Source organism: Nematolebias whitei, chromosome 10 (genome assembly GCF_014905685.2).
Source record: "Nematolebias whitei isolate Nwh7 chromosome 10, NemWhi1, whole genome shotgun sequence".
Taxonomy (NCBI): Eukaryota; Metazoa; Chordata; class Actinopteri; order Cyprinodontiformes; family Rivulidae; genus Nematolebias; species Nematolebias whitei.
The window spans coordinates 26889190-26908106 of record NC_056507.1 but is presented as its reverse complement, the minus strand read 5'-3'; the positions used below and the strand labels follow the sequence as shown (position 1 = coordinate 26908106).

Here is an 18917-nt window from a genome sequence, read left to right as displayed (position 1 = left end):
AATCTCTTTAAAAGCTTTTTCAGGGCCTCCTTCTTTTGAGGAGGCAAATATGCCCATGAGTGACTGGTGCTTTTGTCTTAAACTTTATCATGCCAGAAAATGGCACAACAGAGTGGATTCACTTTTAGTCATGCCTATACTGTACAAATTCATTATGTCACTTCTTTTTTTTTTTTTTTTTTCACAATATTAAGCACATTTAAAACCATGCAATAAGAGGATAAATATTTATCCTGAAGAGGCACACATACAACCTATTGGGCCATGTGAACATTTCACTTGCACCTAATGTTTTTTTGCACGAGGCCCAGAGTCTGTTTTAAACCACTATATACAGTATTCGCATTTAATGTAAAAAAATTTTAAAAGGTATATGTTTGTCTTTTTAAAGATTATGGTATCTCTCATGTATTATATGGTTGGTTAATTTAATTTATTTAACGCTGATGATTCACCGGACTCATCATGGGGAAATATTCAGACATGCACGCTTTGGCAAATGTAAATATTTCAAATAAAGAAGAAACTCTGAAATGTTGTGGACAGTTGTAAATAAAAAGTCAGACTTTTACAAACATTTGTGAACAAAATTAATCTGTGGATATTTGATTTTACACGTTTATTTAAAAAATACAGCATCGAGTGACATGGTGTGACATATCAAAGAGCACTTATTGCCAACAGAAATCAGCTCATCCAGCTGTTCACACACTTTTCACAAAGATTTATTAATTTTTTATCAAATGTTTTTTTCTCTCTCTCTTTGACTTTATGTACACATAAAATCAATATGACTTTATGTAGTCATTAAAAAAAACATTTCGACTACCTCTAAAACTTTCCTCCTTTATTTGTCTTTCTGTTAATAATACACCTTCATGTCTTGTGGGAAAATCATTGAACAAGTGAAGTATACAAGTGACTACTCATTTGTACCCTCGTTAATCAATAGCCATGAATTCACTCCAGAAATTCCATGAGAAACAAACAAACTATGACCCATGTTGCTTTATAGACAGGAATATTTTTGCAATTTTTTTTTTTGTCAAGTCTTACTTTAATCCTTGTGTCCACATGCTAACATTTTCACATTTTAATCTATAGATCCCAATTTAGACTAAAGTAAGTTTCTATTGAAGATTAGTTTGGCTTACAGCTGACCAACTCTTCCAAAAACATCAAAACCAGTATTCTTTTCCTGCTGCACTTTCCGGTTAACACAAAACATGTCTTTGGAGATCAACAGGTTCTTAAAACCTCAATCTGCCATTTTTTTTTTGCTGATTTTATTTTAAAATTTAATATCTTAGACGCCACAGACTAAGTTCCCCAAACTCTATATGACTTCATTTTCATGTACTTGTTTAAAAACTTATTGGTAATCCCATTCCAGCTTGTTGATTACCAGTTCTATTTACCGAAATATAATCTGACACCCATCGTAGTAACTAGGAGGGCTCGTTATCTGCTGTAAATAAAGTCAAAAACAAAGTGCACACAAACCTTTTTAATCTAAAACCAGTGCAGCTATTCCATAGCATGAACTTGACTTGTGTAAAGAAATGTTAAATAGGCCATTATGGGCCTAAAAAATAAATATGCAATGTTCACTACTTACTCGTTCAGTGGCTGCAGCCAGGTTCAAGTCATCTTCTATGCTTATTTCAGACCGCACAAAGCTAACATCGCCCTCTGATTTACTTGGCGTATTGCTCAGGCAGAGTTTTGTCCTCTAAAGGAGGTGATAAGACTGAAGCGAATGACTTAGAAGTTTAATCTTAATTCTAAACCTCTTACAACAAAAGCTCTGTCAGTCGATAAAACCTCTCGGTAACGTAGAGACAGAAATTCACAGTAATTGTTTTGACTCTTCAGGTCAACAACCTTATAAAAATAGAGATGACACTATTCATTAGTACCAGAATTTAAAACAATCCTGATTTCCTACCTCATTTCAGGAACAGAAAGAGTTTCTACAGGTTTGGGTTTGCCATCTGATTTACTGTCCTCTGTTTCTTGAACTTTTCTCTTTACCTTTGGGCTAGTATTTGCCTTCCTGGACATCTGAGGGCTGAGTCCTTTTTTCTGAACCTGTGGGCTGCCGATGCTCGTCCTGCGGTTGAGCATGGGGCTTTTGGAGCCTTTTATCTTGGTGGATTGTTGCCCATCTGCAATTTTAAGTGAGCGTAGGCCAAGAAGTCCACAGTAGTAGTTGCACTGATGATGCGTCAGGAACTGATCAAATACTTCAGGGGAACCACGTTCAGTAAGTCCTTGGTATCTGAAAACAGAAGACACAACTCTATTGATGTGCTGTATTTTTAAAGCATGCAAACAGGAAAATGTACACGTGGAGACTGAAATGCAAACCCTTTTGACTTGGTCACAACTTTAACATTTGTAATCTTTGTTTCAACACCTACGGAAATCCAAACAAAACAGTTAGTCTCCGAAATGTATAATTAGAACAAGCGCAGGTAAAACCAGCAATCACAGTCTTTATGTTGATTTTATATATGTGACTTACCCTCAAGCTGAGTAACCAGTAAATTGCCGTGAGTCCACTGATGGATCCAATGCTGGAAGGTGCAGCATTTCTGCTCCAGCTCTGAAATACTTTGTGAAATCAGCTTGCCTTTGGAGTCTATCGTGCAATATTTCACAAAGTCGCCTGTAAGATCAGTCTCCACTGTAGCATACGGAACAGAGTTTGCAGGCCGGTAAATCAGATATCGAGGAATCACTCTGCAAGCATCACAGAATATCAATGGGATGATCACAGGTAATTGTCCTATACTGTATTTTAATAAGTATACAATGTGATATAGGTACTCACTCCAATGAAAAGCCGAAGTTTTCATTAACCCTTGCTTCAGCCGCAAAGATTTTGCAGTATTCTCGGATCATATTTTGAACTTTACATTCCTGCCAAAATAATAAATTCAAATAAGCAGAAGAATGCATTGCAACTGTATTTGCTTGACATCTGTTGAAAGCAATTGAAATTACACTCACTTGCTTTGTAATATCAAGATTTCTCTCTGCAAGGTTGCTCTCCTGTTTGGTCCCATAGGCAATGGGGTTTCGAATTTTGATGATACAAGTACTTCCAGACTCAAAGATGGGATCCAGTCCATAGATCACCTTCACCTTGCATGCTTTGTGAGTGCAACCCTCCCCAACGTGCATCGTCTCAGTTAAAATGCGGCCAAAGTACTTTTCCCCCCAGGTGCCGCTGTCTGCCAGGCCTTTGGTGAACAGCAGTGGGGTCATCTCTATCTCCTCTCCAACTGCAGAAAAACAGAAAAAGAGTTACTATGAACAACATGAAAGTTCACTAAACATAATACGGAAGTTACTAAATATACCTTCCAAGTCATCTTTTAGTAGTATTTCAGACAGAACTGCAAAACACAAACAAAAGAATATTGTTAGTGATAGAAAATACAACATTTCAACTAAATTTAAAAAAGGATTTTGTATCTTACTGTCTTCGCTGAGCAGGTAGTCTGTTGTGTCACTCCCATAATCATTAATGATTGTACAGCCGTATACAGCACAGTCTTGGTTGGATGCAAGAACAATGGCCAGCGCTACTTGGGTTTCATCTCCTCCACTTAAAGACGAAAAAACAAGGAATAACATAAAATCATGAACACCTAACACCTGAGGGGCATGTCTGAAGTGAAAGTACACCAACTAGCCACAGGGTGCCACTGTGCTAAAGATGGTCACGCTCTGTGAGAGCCACCTGCTGACACAGCAACCATTAGCACATTTATAGACTTTTAATACACCCTGGAGATGGGAAAATATTGTGTCAGGTTACACTTGATGTGTCTAGCCAGAGATTCACCTCTCTGTGTCACAGCTGTGGAGTACACAGTCCCATGAGCAGGCCGTCTCTGCAGTGAGAACGACAGAGGACCATCTGATGTACTCTGAGACCCACATAAATAGTTTTTGCTTCATTGTTCATTTATTGTCCAAGTAATGCCCAAGAAAAAAGTGAAATGTGTTAATAATTGAAGCCAGCATGTGGTTAGATTACTGGTGACTTATCAGTAATTGGGAATTTACCTTCTTTTAACCTCTAGTATTTCCTCCTCATCTTTTAACCATTTAATGGTGGAGTCACTGAGCACATTGAAGAACTGGCACCACAGCTTCAGGTGTCCGGAAGCGTCTGGGAATGGCTCTCCTCGGATCTTACGAATAACCTGAGGAGCTGGGGGTGAATTGTGGTGAAGGAAGTCAGGAAGGCTGACAGGATCAACATGTTTGTTCTCGCAATTTGAGACAAAACAATAAAAAATATATATATTGATTACCTTTCAAAGGGTCTGTTTTCTTTCCAGATGGTTTCTCATCTTCCTTGGTGCCAGCTGGCTCTCCTGTAAGAACCTCATCTCCAACCTTTGGCACCTCCAAGGTGGCCTTTCTGCGACTCATCAGAGGAGAGCGCCTCTCGACAGGTGGGGTTTTTTGTCCTGTGGTCGTCTGTAGCAGTGCTGCTCTGCGAGCCTGGCTGGGTGACTTATAGGGGTTCTCCTTCTTGCCTTCTAGGACACCGACCAATGCTCCCTCTATTTCTTCTTTGCTCCTAGGCAGAAAGATTTTGCGCCGAGCTCCAGAGGCCAACTCCTCAGGTGTGGCGGACCGGATGAGCGTCAGACTGTCTCTGCGTTTGAGTCGGGGACTGCTTTCACATGAAAGGGACGATGTTGGCGTCGAACCGCCACTGAGATCTTCATCTGCCTTGTCACTCTGATGATCGTCCACAGAGATTACAGGAACACTGTTCATTGTCTCATTGTCCAAATCCGTAGCTGCTTTGGACATAAACTTGCGAAGACTGGATGGACTTAGTGAGGGATATGTTGGGGGTTTGGAGCTGAGTCTCTCAACAGAGGGTCTGCTTTTTAGGAAATCTTCAACAGATGAAGGATTCTTGGCATCTTTGATTGATTTCAGCTTCAAGGTTTCCGGGACAGTGTTTTCTTCTGTTGGTTTGCTAGGTGTTGGCACATTCTCACCAACCTTTGGTGTCAGAGTTTCACATAGCGCAGCTGGTGTGTTCTCTTTTGTACTCTTTTCAGCTATTTCCTCAAAGTCTTGACTTCTTTCAGGCATTTCGAGCTTCATGCTCATGCTATTCTCAGCACTCTGCTTTGTCCCCCTTTGCATGCCAGCGGAAGTTTCTGTTTCTGTCGTCTCGCTGGGAGTGGGCAGCTTAAGCTCTGCATCGCTTTCAGGACAAGTGACAGAAATCGGAGGAACCACAAACAGAGATTCCCTTAGAGTCTCAGAAGCATGCTCAGTACACGAACCATTGGAGATGCTACCCTCCAGGTCATCGGTACAGGAAACATTTATAACTGGAATTACTGTATATTCCGTCTGAGCGAGCAAATGGCTTTGTGGCTGCTCAAGCATTTCTTGAGCAACTTTTTCTGTAGGTAAAAGGTCATCATTATTCCGCATTTCGCTCAGTGTGGGGAATGATCCTGAAAACTCTGCTTTGCTCTCGTCTTGAAGAATTGCCTTTGATTCATCAGTTGCATAATGTTTTTGCAAATCGTGTGGTTCTGGCTTGTTTAGTGCCAAAATGCTTAGAGGCAAAGAGCATTCTTTAAGCTCAGGCTCCAGTATTTCAATTTTGGGGATTATAAATTCTTCAACCGAGCTCAAATCTGTCATTGATGGTCTGATATTTGACATGTCTTCAGCAGTAGATATTTGGCTTATTGGGATAGTACTCGTGCAAGAACCCTGCTCATCACTCCAACTTTTCTTACTAGCATTGTTTTCATTACTTTGTGTTACTTCAAGTGCAATCGACTCATCTAACACCTCCACATTCCCTGAAGTCTTCTTTTCAGGCTCCGACTCTAATTGTAAACTCTTTTGTTCATCTTCATTCTTCAAAGCTTGTACTTTTACACCTGTGAATACATTCACCTCCAGATCTTCCTCTAAGGCAGATTTCATTGTGTCTTTTGATTCACACTTCTCCTCGCTGAGTTTAAAAGACGTGTTTAAACTCTGCTTTGCTTTACTATTGTTCAACGTTGTTACTTTCCCAACTACAGAAGTGTGTTCACGTTGCATTTTTAGGTCACCCGTCTCTAACGTCCCTGAGACTTCAGTGGGAGGAAATCCTGCATTCATTTCCTGAATCAGTGAGGTACATTTGGTCTCCTCCTTTACTCGAGCTTTCTCAGCACCACATGCTTCCACCGCAGCAGGAGGTGAAAGCACCTGATCCGGCGTTATAGAATCACACGGGTCAAATCTGTCTTCTAGTGAACACGCTGATATTTTAGTAATCTCAGATCTGTTTATATCCGAAAGTGGCTCTTGGTTTACTCTCACTTCAACTTTCTCTTCCTTAGATAACCTACAGGAGGAGCGACCAGCTTCTCTGCCAGGTTCCCCTATTTTGCTCGTTGTAACACTTAGCTCCTTCTTTTGCAAAGTTTCATTGAGCTCTATTCCAATATGACTATCTGTTGCAGAGATAACACCATGAGGTGGAATCCAGCTATCGTCTAACTTTGTAAAGGTGGGTGGGAGGGAGCATTCTACATTAGCAGGGGCCTGGCTTTGTGGTATATTTGATTTATCTTCCTCTCTGTCACCCTGTTGTAAAACTAGCAGGTGATCTGACTCCAGATGTTGTATCACACCCTCTTGGAGGACAGGAACTGCTTCTGAGTTTACCTGATAAAAAGCAACAAAACAACATATAATGTTTAGTACATTACTCAGTTCGACATCTCAGCATTCATAAACACATTGATTATTATTAAGTATTCATTCATGCCCATGTGCTCACAACAGACTCATGTTTTGGCTGCTGTTGTTACGCCATATTGTTTTACATTACAGTATTCGTGTTTAGCGTATATCTGAGATCTTTTAGCATACCGTTAGGCATTTGTTTAGTGTATATCTTAGTGTACATCTTAGATCCTTATATACATTTTCTTTTTATAAATGTATATTTTTGCTATTTTTGGGTGTAATTGGGACCCCGAGTACATAATTTTGTTCCATCTCATGTACAACATGTGATGCGAATGACAATAAACTTGAACTTGATTTTTTTTTTTTACCTCCATGAGTTCATGTAATTGCTGGTGTCTGTGTGTGTGTGTTTTGTCTGTTTATGTGCAAATATCTCAGGAACCACTGGATACATTTGAATGAAACCCTCAGAAAATAATCACTGGCTGTACAGATTGACTTGATCTACAATATTCACCACATTTAATCAACCTTAGCAAACACAAAAATTAATACAACTTTGTCAGTTTCAAAGATACTGATCTAAAGGTGGGTGATATGCATTCCTTGTGATTCAATATGCATTATGCTAGTTTCATAATTATTCATAATTCATTATTATTCTAGTTTCATGGGCAGCTGTGGCTAAGTGGTTAGAGCAGTCGTCCTCCAATGCAAGAGTACGAGGTTCAATTCCACCAGCAGTCACATGCTGAAGTGTCCCTGGGCAAGACACTGAACCCCTCATGTGTGTCCCATCGGTGTATGAATGTGATCTAAAGCACAGATTTATCTTTGTAGAGATCTAGTAGAGTGCTGTATGAATGGGTAAATGAGGTCACAGATCATGTTGTAAAGCTCCTTGAATATCTCGATAAGATAGAAAGTCGCTATGAGTACAGTCCATTTACCATTCCATTCATTTGCAGCTGACTGGAATCATTAGGAAAGCAAAACATTTATCCACTTTAATAAATCGTGTTTAAAAAAAACCTCAACACAAAAAACAAGCAAAACACAGTATTTTAGTCCCATTTCAAGATTTGATAGTGATTTTAAGGAGCTCATTTACAGAATGTATATTAATATGAATTATATTGTACATTAACCATTCATAGTGTGACACATTCATCCAAGTATTTTGACAGAAGCACGGACACCAACAAATCCTGTCACATTTCAGTAGTTTTATATTCCCAACAGATAGGATGATACTGTGTTTGGGAGAGTTAAAAAAACTATTTAATCATTAGGTAATTAAATAGTAAACAGTCCATAAATATGTGTGATGACTTCAGTCGGCCAATAAACTCCTCTGCTTTATTACCTGTCAGTTTATTCCAAGAAGCTTGTTAACTTCCTGCCACATGCGTGACGGCTGAAACCGAGTGTTTATACACACGGAAGGATCCAGTGAAATGCTTAGAAGTTTGAACAAACAAGTCGTTTTCTTTCCGGGGTATTTCGTCTACGTATACAGATGTGTTACCTCTAATTTCAGCAGCTGAATACAAAATGTGACAGTTGCAGAGCCCAAAGGCGTTGTGTGGTCACCAGCTTTGGAGACAAACCAGGGAATTCCCCTCATGATTGAGAAAGGTGTGTTGTTTCCACAAAGTATTTGCTGAGTAGTGAATGAATGACATTGATTCATGAAAAACAAAAATATTTTCTGCTCTATTTTCTCTCTTTCTAAAGTGTTGGGAAAATAACCTGTAACTTCACAATATCATTTGCCTTTAAAAAAAGACATTTTCTAGGTGAATCATTACAGTTTTTACTCCTATAGGTCAAACTGCTTAATGTAAATGTGTTGGTTTTTCTGTTCTTGTGGTGCTTGCGTTTGATTTTCATGTCTTTCGGTTTTAAATTGAGGGGTTGTTCAGGCACATGCCTTCTCTTGACAGCATTTGGCCAGCGGTCATGTTGAGTATTATGAAAACAAGAAGTTGCTTTCACTGGAAGGAATTCAGTCTAAAATTGAAGCCCTGGTTTGACTCCCACCCTGTGTGTAAATAGGGTGAGACGACATTGTTCATTTTCAACTTCCTCCAATTACTCATCTGTTGTAGTTCCAGGTTTTGAATGTTAGATCACTCTGCAAGTGGCTCAATAAACACATTTACTCCAGTTCCCTGCTCCACAAGACCTGACACAATAATTCACGCGTTATTTGGCAAACACAGCACTTCATAAACTCTCATTTGATGCGTCACTTTTATTAGCGTGTTCCTCTAGCTTAAAATATCTTAAATCAGTGCACGTTATCACTGCTACTTGCAACTTTCAAAACTTTGAACTGACAGCTCAGATCTTATGAAGCTGGGTTCTGTGGAAAGGCTATGAATAATTACCATCTTACCTGTTGTAGATAGCTCTTTGAACAAGAAATAGGTTAATTCTGACTGGTTTGAAGAGTTGTCAGTTTTGCATTGCATGGTTATTATAACAAATATGATCTTCCTGCTGGGCTGGGCTACACCAAAAGTGCTACAGCTAGCTGCAACTACTTGCAAATAACCATAGAATCCTGGTATGTGTCGTGTAATGAGGAACAGATGGCATTGTAAAAAATTACAAGATATTTTTTCCATGAAAAGTTATTACACATTAAAATGCCAGCAGTTTTGATACTTGGCCTGTTGGCTTATCAATCCAGACAGAAATAAACTCTGTTTCACCAATCTGAAAATGCTCTTAAAGCTATCTACACCAGGCGAGATATTAACTAGTCATCACCTTTCCACAAAACCCTGCTTAAAAACAAACAAACAAACAAACTATTACCTTAACCAAACAAAGTGGAAAAATTAAAATATATATATATATAGTGTAACTTTTGACACATTTGACTTAATTCAAAATTTAGAATGATTAAATAATAACCATATGTCTATTATATCTCATTATTATTTAGGTGAATATAACTTTATTTAACATTAAAAAAAAAATGTCAGTATTAAACTTAAACTGCACCATTGTGGGTGATGGTGGGAGAATGAATCATGAAAGAAAAAAAATCTTAAATTGATATTGAACATTCTAGAGAAACTTAAAATCTGCATGAACTGAAACATGGCAATGTTTTGACAGACATGAAACAATTCTCTGAGGTGTAAAGTAAGACGACCAAAGTACCGCTGCCCAGCTTCTTCTGTCGATGAGGAGAAGGTTTATTTTAAGATACTGAAGGGGGGGCAGTGAGGAATCTGTCCAGTGTGACAAGGCCCTCCTTTCATGCTGAAACCTGCATCAGGATTCTCTATTACAGCTTATCCAACCTGTCCGGCCGTCTGTCAGCCTGTTTGTAATGCGAGAGAGCCATTTGTGACATTCAAGTTTCATCATAATCTCTGACGCACCAGTGTTCCTCTCATGACAGCCACCATCTAAATTATTTCATGTCCAATCTCACAGTGGGCATTTTAGAGTCGCAATATCCCCCACCCCCACATTCATCTACATTTTAAGTTCCCTATTTCCTCTGCGCTGACTTTCTTCTGACTGTCACTGGCTCTAGGCTGACTCACTTCAGCAGTTTCAGATCACTGATATTACACCGAATGTTTTGAAGTATCGTTCCGTTGTTTCACGCCGTTCAGTAAAAACAACAATCATCATGCACATCTTTGTCAGCAGCAAAATCTCAAAGCCGTGCATCATGGTTGTTGTAGTTCAGACATCAGACATGCAGCAAACAAAACTATCACTGTGAAACAGCAGCTATCAGCCTTGGGAGGCCAGTCTACTTACCTCATAGTGAACTTGAAGCTCAGATGATGTCACTTCCTCTGCAATGCTGCTCTCTGGCCCTATAGAGACCTCCATGGCCTCCACAGCCTCATCCCTCTCCACCTTACTTTTTGCTGCAGATTCCTCTTTGGTTTTAGGAAACAGTACACACTGTGGTTGGAGATGTGTGTGCACAGCCCTGTCTTCACTGTTATGTTTAAGTGGCTCCAGTGATGCTGACTGCTGCTCCATGTCCATAGTTTCTATGTGCTCCTGAGTTTTATCCACAGGTTGAGTCTCCTCTGTGAGTAGTTTGCACACCTCTGGATTATTACCTTCCACTTGCAGCTGAAATGATGGCGGCATGTCTGACTTAGGTGGCTGCGCTGTTGAGTCTGAGGGACCAAAATCTCTGTCTTCACTGTCAGTGTGACTGTGAGAGTCTTTCTTACTCTTCCCAAAGAAGAAGTCTTTAACTGTGTGCAGCATAGAGGAGATGGATGTTTGAATGTGGTCCTTGTGCTCCTTCTTATGAGCTTTGTCGGGATGTTTGACTTCTGAACTCTGTTTACCATGAGCTGCTGGGTGCTTCACTTCCAATTGCCTTTCTCTAGCCCTCTCTCTTTCTACAGCTAATTCCTCTTCTCGTTTCTTCTCTTTTTCATGCTCTTTCAGCTTGTCTTGCATCTCCTCTGTGTCTTTTTCTTTATCATCGCCTACCGTAGCCGTTTCCATCTCTTGAGGTTTTTCTTCTTGAGGTGAGATCTGAGTCTCCTCAGCTGCTTGAGACTGGAGAGTCTCTGCCAAAAACTGTGCCAAGCTGATTCCTCCATCGTAACAGTTTTCACCTCCGTTCCCTGTGATATGGCTTCTGCTACTGCTGCTGTTATTAGCATCTAAACCGTTTGACATCTTGATTCTCTTTTTGGCCAACATTTCCTCTGACGCAGCTTCATTCTCCAAAGGACTGTTCATAGATGTCAAATCCCTTTTATCTTTCACTCCTGAGTTAACTGCATTAGCAGCCAGAGCACCTTTTGGCTGCTCTACAGCCACAGACTTGTTGACCTGTGCTTCCTTCTCCGTTGGTGGGACGGAGCGTTTTCTCTGAGGTTGTTCTGGGCTACTCCTCCGTTCTCCTGTTTTTATATTTTCTTTACCTTCTTTCTTCTCCTCCAAGTCTCTTTTCTTCTTCTCGGCCTTCTGCTTCAGCTTTTCAAAGAACCGCTGATGGATCTTGTACTCATTCATGGTACCAACCTCCAAAACGCCAGAGCAGGAGACGATACCTTTGCAGTTGGTGGCTGAGACCTGATAGATAGCTGCATCGTCCAAAGTGCAGCTGAAAAGAAAGGGGAACAAATCATCTCGTTTTAAAGATAATCTGACAAATTTATAAAACAAACACATAAAGCTACATTTCTATTTCTTTTAATAGATGTAATATATGATTATTGCAAGTTTCTATACATACTTGTAAATATGGAGCGTATGCGTTTTGCCATTGCGATGAATTTCATATTTAGGAAGTCCACAGTAGCGATCCATTTCCATATCATCTTTATACCATTTCAGTTCTGGAACAGGGTAACCTACAGACATATGTGCACAACAATTACTTCATTTCATTTTGTAAATACATTTTAAACTCTGGGCAGCACGGTGGCACAGTTGGTAGAACTGTTGCCTCTCAGCGAGAAGGTTGCTAGATCAAATCCTGGCCGGGGAACTTTCTGGGGGGAGTTTGTATGTTCTCTCCGGGCACTCCGGTTTCCTCCCACAGACCAAAAACATGCATGTTAGGCTAATTGGTAACTTTAAATAGTCCCTAGGTGTGAGTGAGAGAGTGAACAGTCGTTTGTCTCTATGTGTCCCTGTGATGGACTGGAGACCTGCCCAGGCTGTACACTGCCTCTCACACAGTGACTGCTGGATATAGCACCAGTGACCAGTGTCTACATTTTTGTATGTTAGTACAATGTAATTGTTAATTTATTTTGTATTTTGTATTTTGTAAGTGTATTGAACAGTTCAAAATTTATCCGATGCTTTTATGTGAATAAATGTACGACAAACTTTGTACAACCGTTGGCTTTGTATTAAAACTGTTATAAAACAGTGTCAAAGCAAACATGTTCAACTATTAAGTAATAAGTACAAAAGTATGAATGATACAAAAAACAGATCGAACCAACTCATTGTGTTTATAAAATGTTCCAAATGTGTTGACAATGATACATGACATGGGCTTGTATCATTGGGCATTTTTAAGTGGGTATACTGAAATTTCCCAAGCTTTTTTAGTGGGTATACTCCGTATGCCAACGTATCAGATAGACTGCACCAGTACCAGCGACCCCCGCAACCCGAAAAGGAAGAAACGGGTAACGATAATGGATGGATTTTAAACTCTTAACACCACAAAAGTGCTATTTTTCATCCATTTATCCATTACAGTTTAAACCAGTTATCAGTGGTAGGATTGTGGAAGCAACAGATCTAGTGCAGAAATCCATAAATCCCTCTTTCTAGCAACACTCTCTAGTTCCTCTTGGGGCATCACAATGTTCCCAGGCCAGAGAGGCTATAAGATTGCTCCAGCAAGTTCTAGATATGCCCTGCTGTCTCCTCCCACCTCAGCTGGCTTTGTTCAATGAGGAGGAGCAGCAACACTATTCCAAGCTCTGTCTAGACGAAGGAGCTTCTGACCATAATTATGGACTGTTTTGATCAGTTGGTCCCTCAACTCAATTTACAACATTTCTTCAAAGAGAAGACAGGCTTTAGGCGAGCCGATTTGCCCTGTTGGCACACACACAGCTGGATATCTCATCGACTGGAAGACTTGATGATGTGTCTATCTCTGCTGCCATTTGTGGATTTTAAGGACACATATTTAATTGGATTTTCGATAACTGGTTCCTGCTTTTTGGATTTGGCTGGTTGCTGGTTTTATCTACAATCAAGGAAGTCGTCGGCAGCAAATTTGGACCCGATCATGCTGCTCGCCTTTATGATGGCTTGGTTCGTGTCTCGAGTACCCAGACTCAAATGCTTTGGGTTGAATGGATTAAATCTTGGGGCTTTTGCTCAGTCACGTTCCATCAGTGTGGCCATGTATTTTGGACATTTCGGAACCGAGTGTGATCTGACGCTCACCACCCCCTCCATGAGGAATTTTCAACTGATAACCAAATGAATCCAGCTGAATAAACTTTGTGTCATCATTTCAGGACTCTTGGATTCTCATAGACGTTATTCTTGGCTATTCCTTGACATACCTCGAGAATGTTTATGGATCTCACCGGAGGACATGGACTGATTATCTTATCAGAACTCTTACAGTGACCTCGAGAGCATCTATAAGCATTGTTGACCGCTCTCGTCTCCGTTTGCAGAATGTCTACGTCACTATGTGCTGTTTGTGCGAGGTATTTTTTTTTAATATTAGAGGGTTTTTTTTCTCAGGCAAAAAAAAAAAGTCTGATATGAATTTTTTTTTTTGCCTCCAACTCCTACATGTGTCCAGTTAACCACTGTTTTTGTCTGTCCAAACAGGTCTCACTTGTAAATGAGTCTTCGAGGCTCAATGTGATTTATCTGTTTAAATAAAGGTTGAATGAATGAATGAATTGTTTGGGTGGGTCTGCAGTAGCTGTTACTGCTTGGTACATCCTAAACATGATGCAACAGCATCAACCTCTCTAACATCACCATCCAAATACTACTTGAACTAATATTGTGTCGACATGATTTTTTATAAGAGCATGTGTTGCACAGGTGATTTAAAAACTGCATAATGAAATAGTAACAACAACATCAAACTATCAGGGTGCTTTGTTCACAAGTGATAGTAGGATGGAGTGGCAAATGGATTGGGGCTTTGTGTGCAGTAATGAAAATGTTGCTCCAGTCCATTGAGTTAAGGAAAGAGCTAAGCTGAAAGGCATAATTCTTGTTTTCCTTGTTAATCTATGTTTCAACACTCACCTATGGTCAAAATGTATAAAATCATGACAGAAAGAGTAAGATCTTGAATATACGTAGCTGAAATTCACAGGGTGGCCGGGCTCAGTCTTAGCGATAAGGTTAGGAAGAAATGCAAGCGTCTCACAGCAGTTTCACAGACAGACAGAGCAGCAAAGCAAAGCAGAGAGGGAAGGGAGAAGCATCCAATCTCATCGAGAGCAAGTGGTGAAGTGATCAATCATGCTTGCAATTAAAATAGTTCTTGAAAGACCAGCCTAACACACAATACAACCTGTACTGTACAAGAACCAACTCAGCCAGAGACGTTAATTTGGTTCCTACTAAGTAAAACCCTCCCTTTGTTTTTAAATTAGTCATGTCTTAGTCTGCAAAGCTGTTTAACCTGAGAGGCTACTCGAACAAACTGGGCCTACCTGATACCACACAGGTGAATTTGACGTTACAGTTTTCAGACACGGCCTTTGATTTCAGCGTGGTCTCAAATGATGGTTGTATGTCCTCTGTGAGCTGAGCCATGACGCTGCACAACGTGCTCCTGGAAAGAGACACAAATGTATTAGTGTCTGAGACAGCCATAACCCATCATTTCATTCATCTCGGTGACATATTCATCTTGGTGCAGCACATTCAAGTAAGGTTCTTGAACAAGATGTTAATGGGAGTTTCTAGTAGTGACGACGTTGTGAAAAAGTGACACAGAAACTTGTGAGATGTCAAGCAAAACATTGTTGTCAATCCATCCCTTAAACCAATGTAGACCACTTTAGAAAGTCACTAAAGACACTACTGGACGTTACAGTTAAAATGTGTGATGGTTTCATTATTGGGATAAACCAATTTTACTGTATATGGTTAACGTGTTAGTTAAGAGGAGTGTTTTAAAACTGGGATTACCTCGACGGCCTGTATTGAGAATACCTTGAATAGCTATTTAGAAAGGAGGCAAATGGAGGAACGTCAGTGAATAAATAAAATCTGTAGCAATGGAACCCACCTGACCATAACTGTGTCATAACTTTCATCCTCATACAAAAAAACTAACACTTTGTCATCCTTATAATTTGTGGATTATGAACTGACACTGTCGCAGAAATCTTTGACTGTTCATTTCTGCTTTTATGGAAAAAGTATAGGACTGATTTAACTTGACCTGCTGAGGTGCTTTTATTTTAAACTTTTTTGTAATGTGAGACTTTTAAAGAACAAAACATCTGCACAACAAACAAACTGAGATGGGCGGTACCTACCTGTTTTCAGGCCTAACGTTTGACAGATAAGTATTGCGGCTTTCTGAACGGCCATTAGAAGAGCTGCCCTCCTCCTCACTAAAGCTGCTTGTTCTCCCATTGCCAGAAAATGAGCGAGTCATTGGCCTCCTGGAAGTCATTGTCCACTAAGGTGATCCACAAAAATGTATAAAATCCCAGACAGTTGTATCAGCTGCTGTGGAAAAACAAGGAGGTTTAAAGGTAATGGTAAAAGCTCCCATACAATTAAAATTAAACACTTCAGAATTATGACAAAACCTGTGAGAAATTATTAAAGAATGCATAAAATCCACATGGGGTTAGTTGCTCATAAACAACTCAGACAGAAAGTTCAGACTAAACGTCCTTTCTGATCAAGCACAGCTCTTGGATTGGAGCAAGATATAAATAGTATCTGCTATCAGCTTGTGGAAGAACCGTTAGTGGTTAAACACAAACATAAATCTGTTATTCACTTGTTCGCAACAAGATCATGGCTGAAGGGTTTCTTCGTCACCTTAAAGCAAGTTATATTGTCTAGCTTACCATTAAGATGTTGTCAGTGGTGCTTTGGAGCCAGAGTCTGCGAGGAAAATCTGTAACCGCCTATCATAGACATGCATGTGTTGCCAGCAGGACCCTATTTATAGCAGGACCACAAATAGGTGCAAGAGCACATAAGATTTTCCGAAACTAGACTTTAGACTTTCCAAAGAAGTTAAAATCAAACATTATATTATTTGAACCTGAACATGTTTATTACATGTAACTCCCTTTTTTTTTATTATTATCAAAGGTCATAATAAAATAATATAAATCAATTTGTCTAAGCTGGTTGGAAAACATATTTACCTTCCATACACGCTTAAAGGTGGACTTGGAAAACATGTCAGTGAAATATGGTTTATAATCTAGCTAATGACAGTGAAGTGTTTATGTCCTAAGCTTTTCTAGGAGTTATTGGACAACTCTCCTCCCTTCATATTGCGACACATGGTCACATCCTATGACTCTTTTATTGCTCACTGTTACACTACTGTCATAAAAACATTACTACTAATCCAGATTTTTTTAATTTATTTAAATATGTGCATCACCATTTTTTTCCACATGGTTTTACTTTTTTCTGCAGTTGCATTATGAGAAAGTTCTCTGGAATAAAACTGAGTTAAATTCAACCTTTCTAAAAGTTGTTGCTACTATATTTCTTGGCCATGGTGCTCTGAAAAAAAGGTTCTCTTTAATCAAAGTTTCTTTAACTAACAATCACAACTATACTTACAGTGCATTTGTTTAATTGTAATGACTGTAAACAGTTAAACAGCCCATTATTTAGACTAGAAGTAATCTGTGTACAGGTACAGTGAGGAAAACAAGTATTTGAACACCCTGCGACTTTGCAAGTTCTCCCACTTAGAAATCATGGAGGGGTCTGAAATTTTCATCTTAGGTGCATGCCCACTGTGAGAGACATAATCTAAAATAAAAATCCAGAAATCTCAATGTATGATTTTTAAAATAATTTATTTGTGTGTTACTGCTGCAAATAAGTATTTGAACACCTTTGAAAATCAATGTTAATATTTGGTACAGTAGTCTTTGTTTGCAGTTACAGAGGTCAAATGTTTCCTGTAGTTTTTCAGCAGGTGTGCACACACTGCAGCAGAGATTTTGGTCCATTCCTCCACACAGATCTTCTCTAGATCAGCCAGGTTTCTGGGCTGTCACTGAGAAACACTGAGTTTGAGCTCCCTCCAAAGATTTTCTATAGGGTTTAGGTCTGGAGACTGGCTTGGCCACTCCAGAACCTTGATATGCTTCTTACGGAGCCACTCCTTGGTTCTCCTGGCTGCGTGCTTCGGGTCATTGTCATGTTGGAAGACCCAGCACGACCCATCTTCAATGCTCTAACTGAGGGAAGGAGGTTGTTCCCCAAAATCTCGTAATACATGGCCCCGGTCATCCTCTCCTTAATACAGTGCAGTCGTCCTGTCCCATGTACAGAAAAACACCCCCAAAGCATGATGCTTCCACCCCCATGCGTCACAGTAGGGATGGTGTTTTTGGGATGGTACTCATCATTCTTTGTCCTCCAAACACGGCGAGTGGAATTAAGACCAAAAAGTTCTATTTTGGTCTCATCGGACCACAGAACTTTCTCCCATGACTCCTCTGGATCATCCAAATGGTCATGGACAAACTTAAGACGGGTCTGGACGTGTGCTGATTTAAGCAGGGGAACCTTCCATGTCATGCATGATTTTAAACTATGACGTCTTAGTGTATTACCCACAGTAACCTTGGGACCAGTGGTGCCAGCTCTCTTCAGGTCATTGACCAGCTCCTCCCGTGTAGTTCTGGTCTGATTCCTCACCTTTCTTAGGATCACTGATACGCCACGAGGTGAGATCTTGCATGGAGCCCCAGTCCGAGGGAGATAAACAGTCATGTTTAGTTTCTTCCATTTTCTAATAATTGCTCCAACAGTTGATCTTTTTTCACCAAGCTGCTTGGCAATTGTCCCGTAGCCCTTTCCAGCCTTGTGGAGGTCTACAATTTTGTCTCTGGTGGCTTTGGACAGCTCTTTGGTCTTAGCCATGTTAATAGTTTCAGTCTTACTGATTGTGTGGGGTGGACAGGTGTCTTTATGCAGCTAACGACCTCAAAAAGCTGCTTCTAATTTAGAATAATAAGTGGAGGTGGACTTTTTAGAGGCGGACCAACAGGTCTTTGAGGGCCAGAATCGTTGCTGATTGGCAGGTGTTCAAATACTTATTTGCAGCAGTAACACACAAATAAATTATAAAAAAATCTTACATTGTGATTTCCGGATTTTTTTTTTTTATAGATTATGTCTCTCACAGTGGACATGCACCTAAGATGAAAATTTCAGACCCCTCCATGATTTCTAAGTGGGAGAACTTGCAAAGTCGCAGGTTGTTCAAATACTTATTTTCCTCACTGTATATAACTGATAGAGTGTAAATTAGGAGAAAACCCATATGGATTAAAAACGTTTCAACATCAGGTCAATTGAGAATAGAAAATCCTCATCTCTCTAAATGATATAGATCAAATACAAGGTCAAGAATGTTGACTATCAATTTATGTAGTGGCTTATATATATATATATATATATATATATATATATATATATAT

At 39.7% G+C, this 18917-nt stretch overlaps 1 protein-coding gene across 1 annotated transcript; it reads right to left on the bottom strand.

The window, feature by feature from the left end:
* Nucleotides 1-1944: 1944 nt before the first annotated feature.
* On the bottom strand, nt 1945-15924 carry alpk3a (alpha-kinase 3a). Its single transcript, XM_037683669.1, has 14 exons — nt 15759-15924; nt 15406-15438; nt 14925-15046; nt 11996-12113; nt 10543-11863; nt 4332-6261; nt 4081-4228; nt 3489-3616; nt 3369-3404; nt 3016-3290; nt 2837-2925; nt 2528-2745; nt 2371-2419; nt 1945-2281 (listed from the first exon to the last, which is right to left on the bottom strand). The coding sequence occupies exons 1-14, from the start codon at nt 15896-15898 to the stop codon at nt 1945-1947; spliced, it is 4944 nt and encodes a 1647-aa protein (XP_037539597.1). The 5' UTR covers nt 15899-15924.
* Between the last annotated feature and the right edge of the window lie 2993 nt (nt 15925-18917).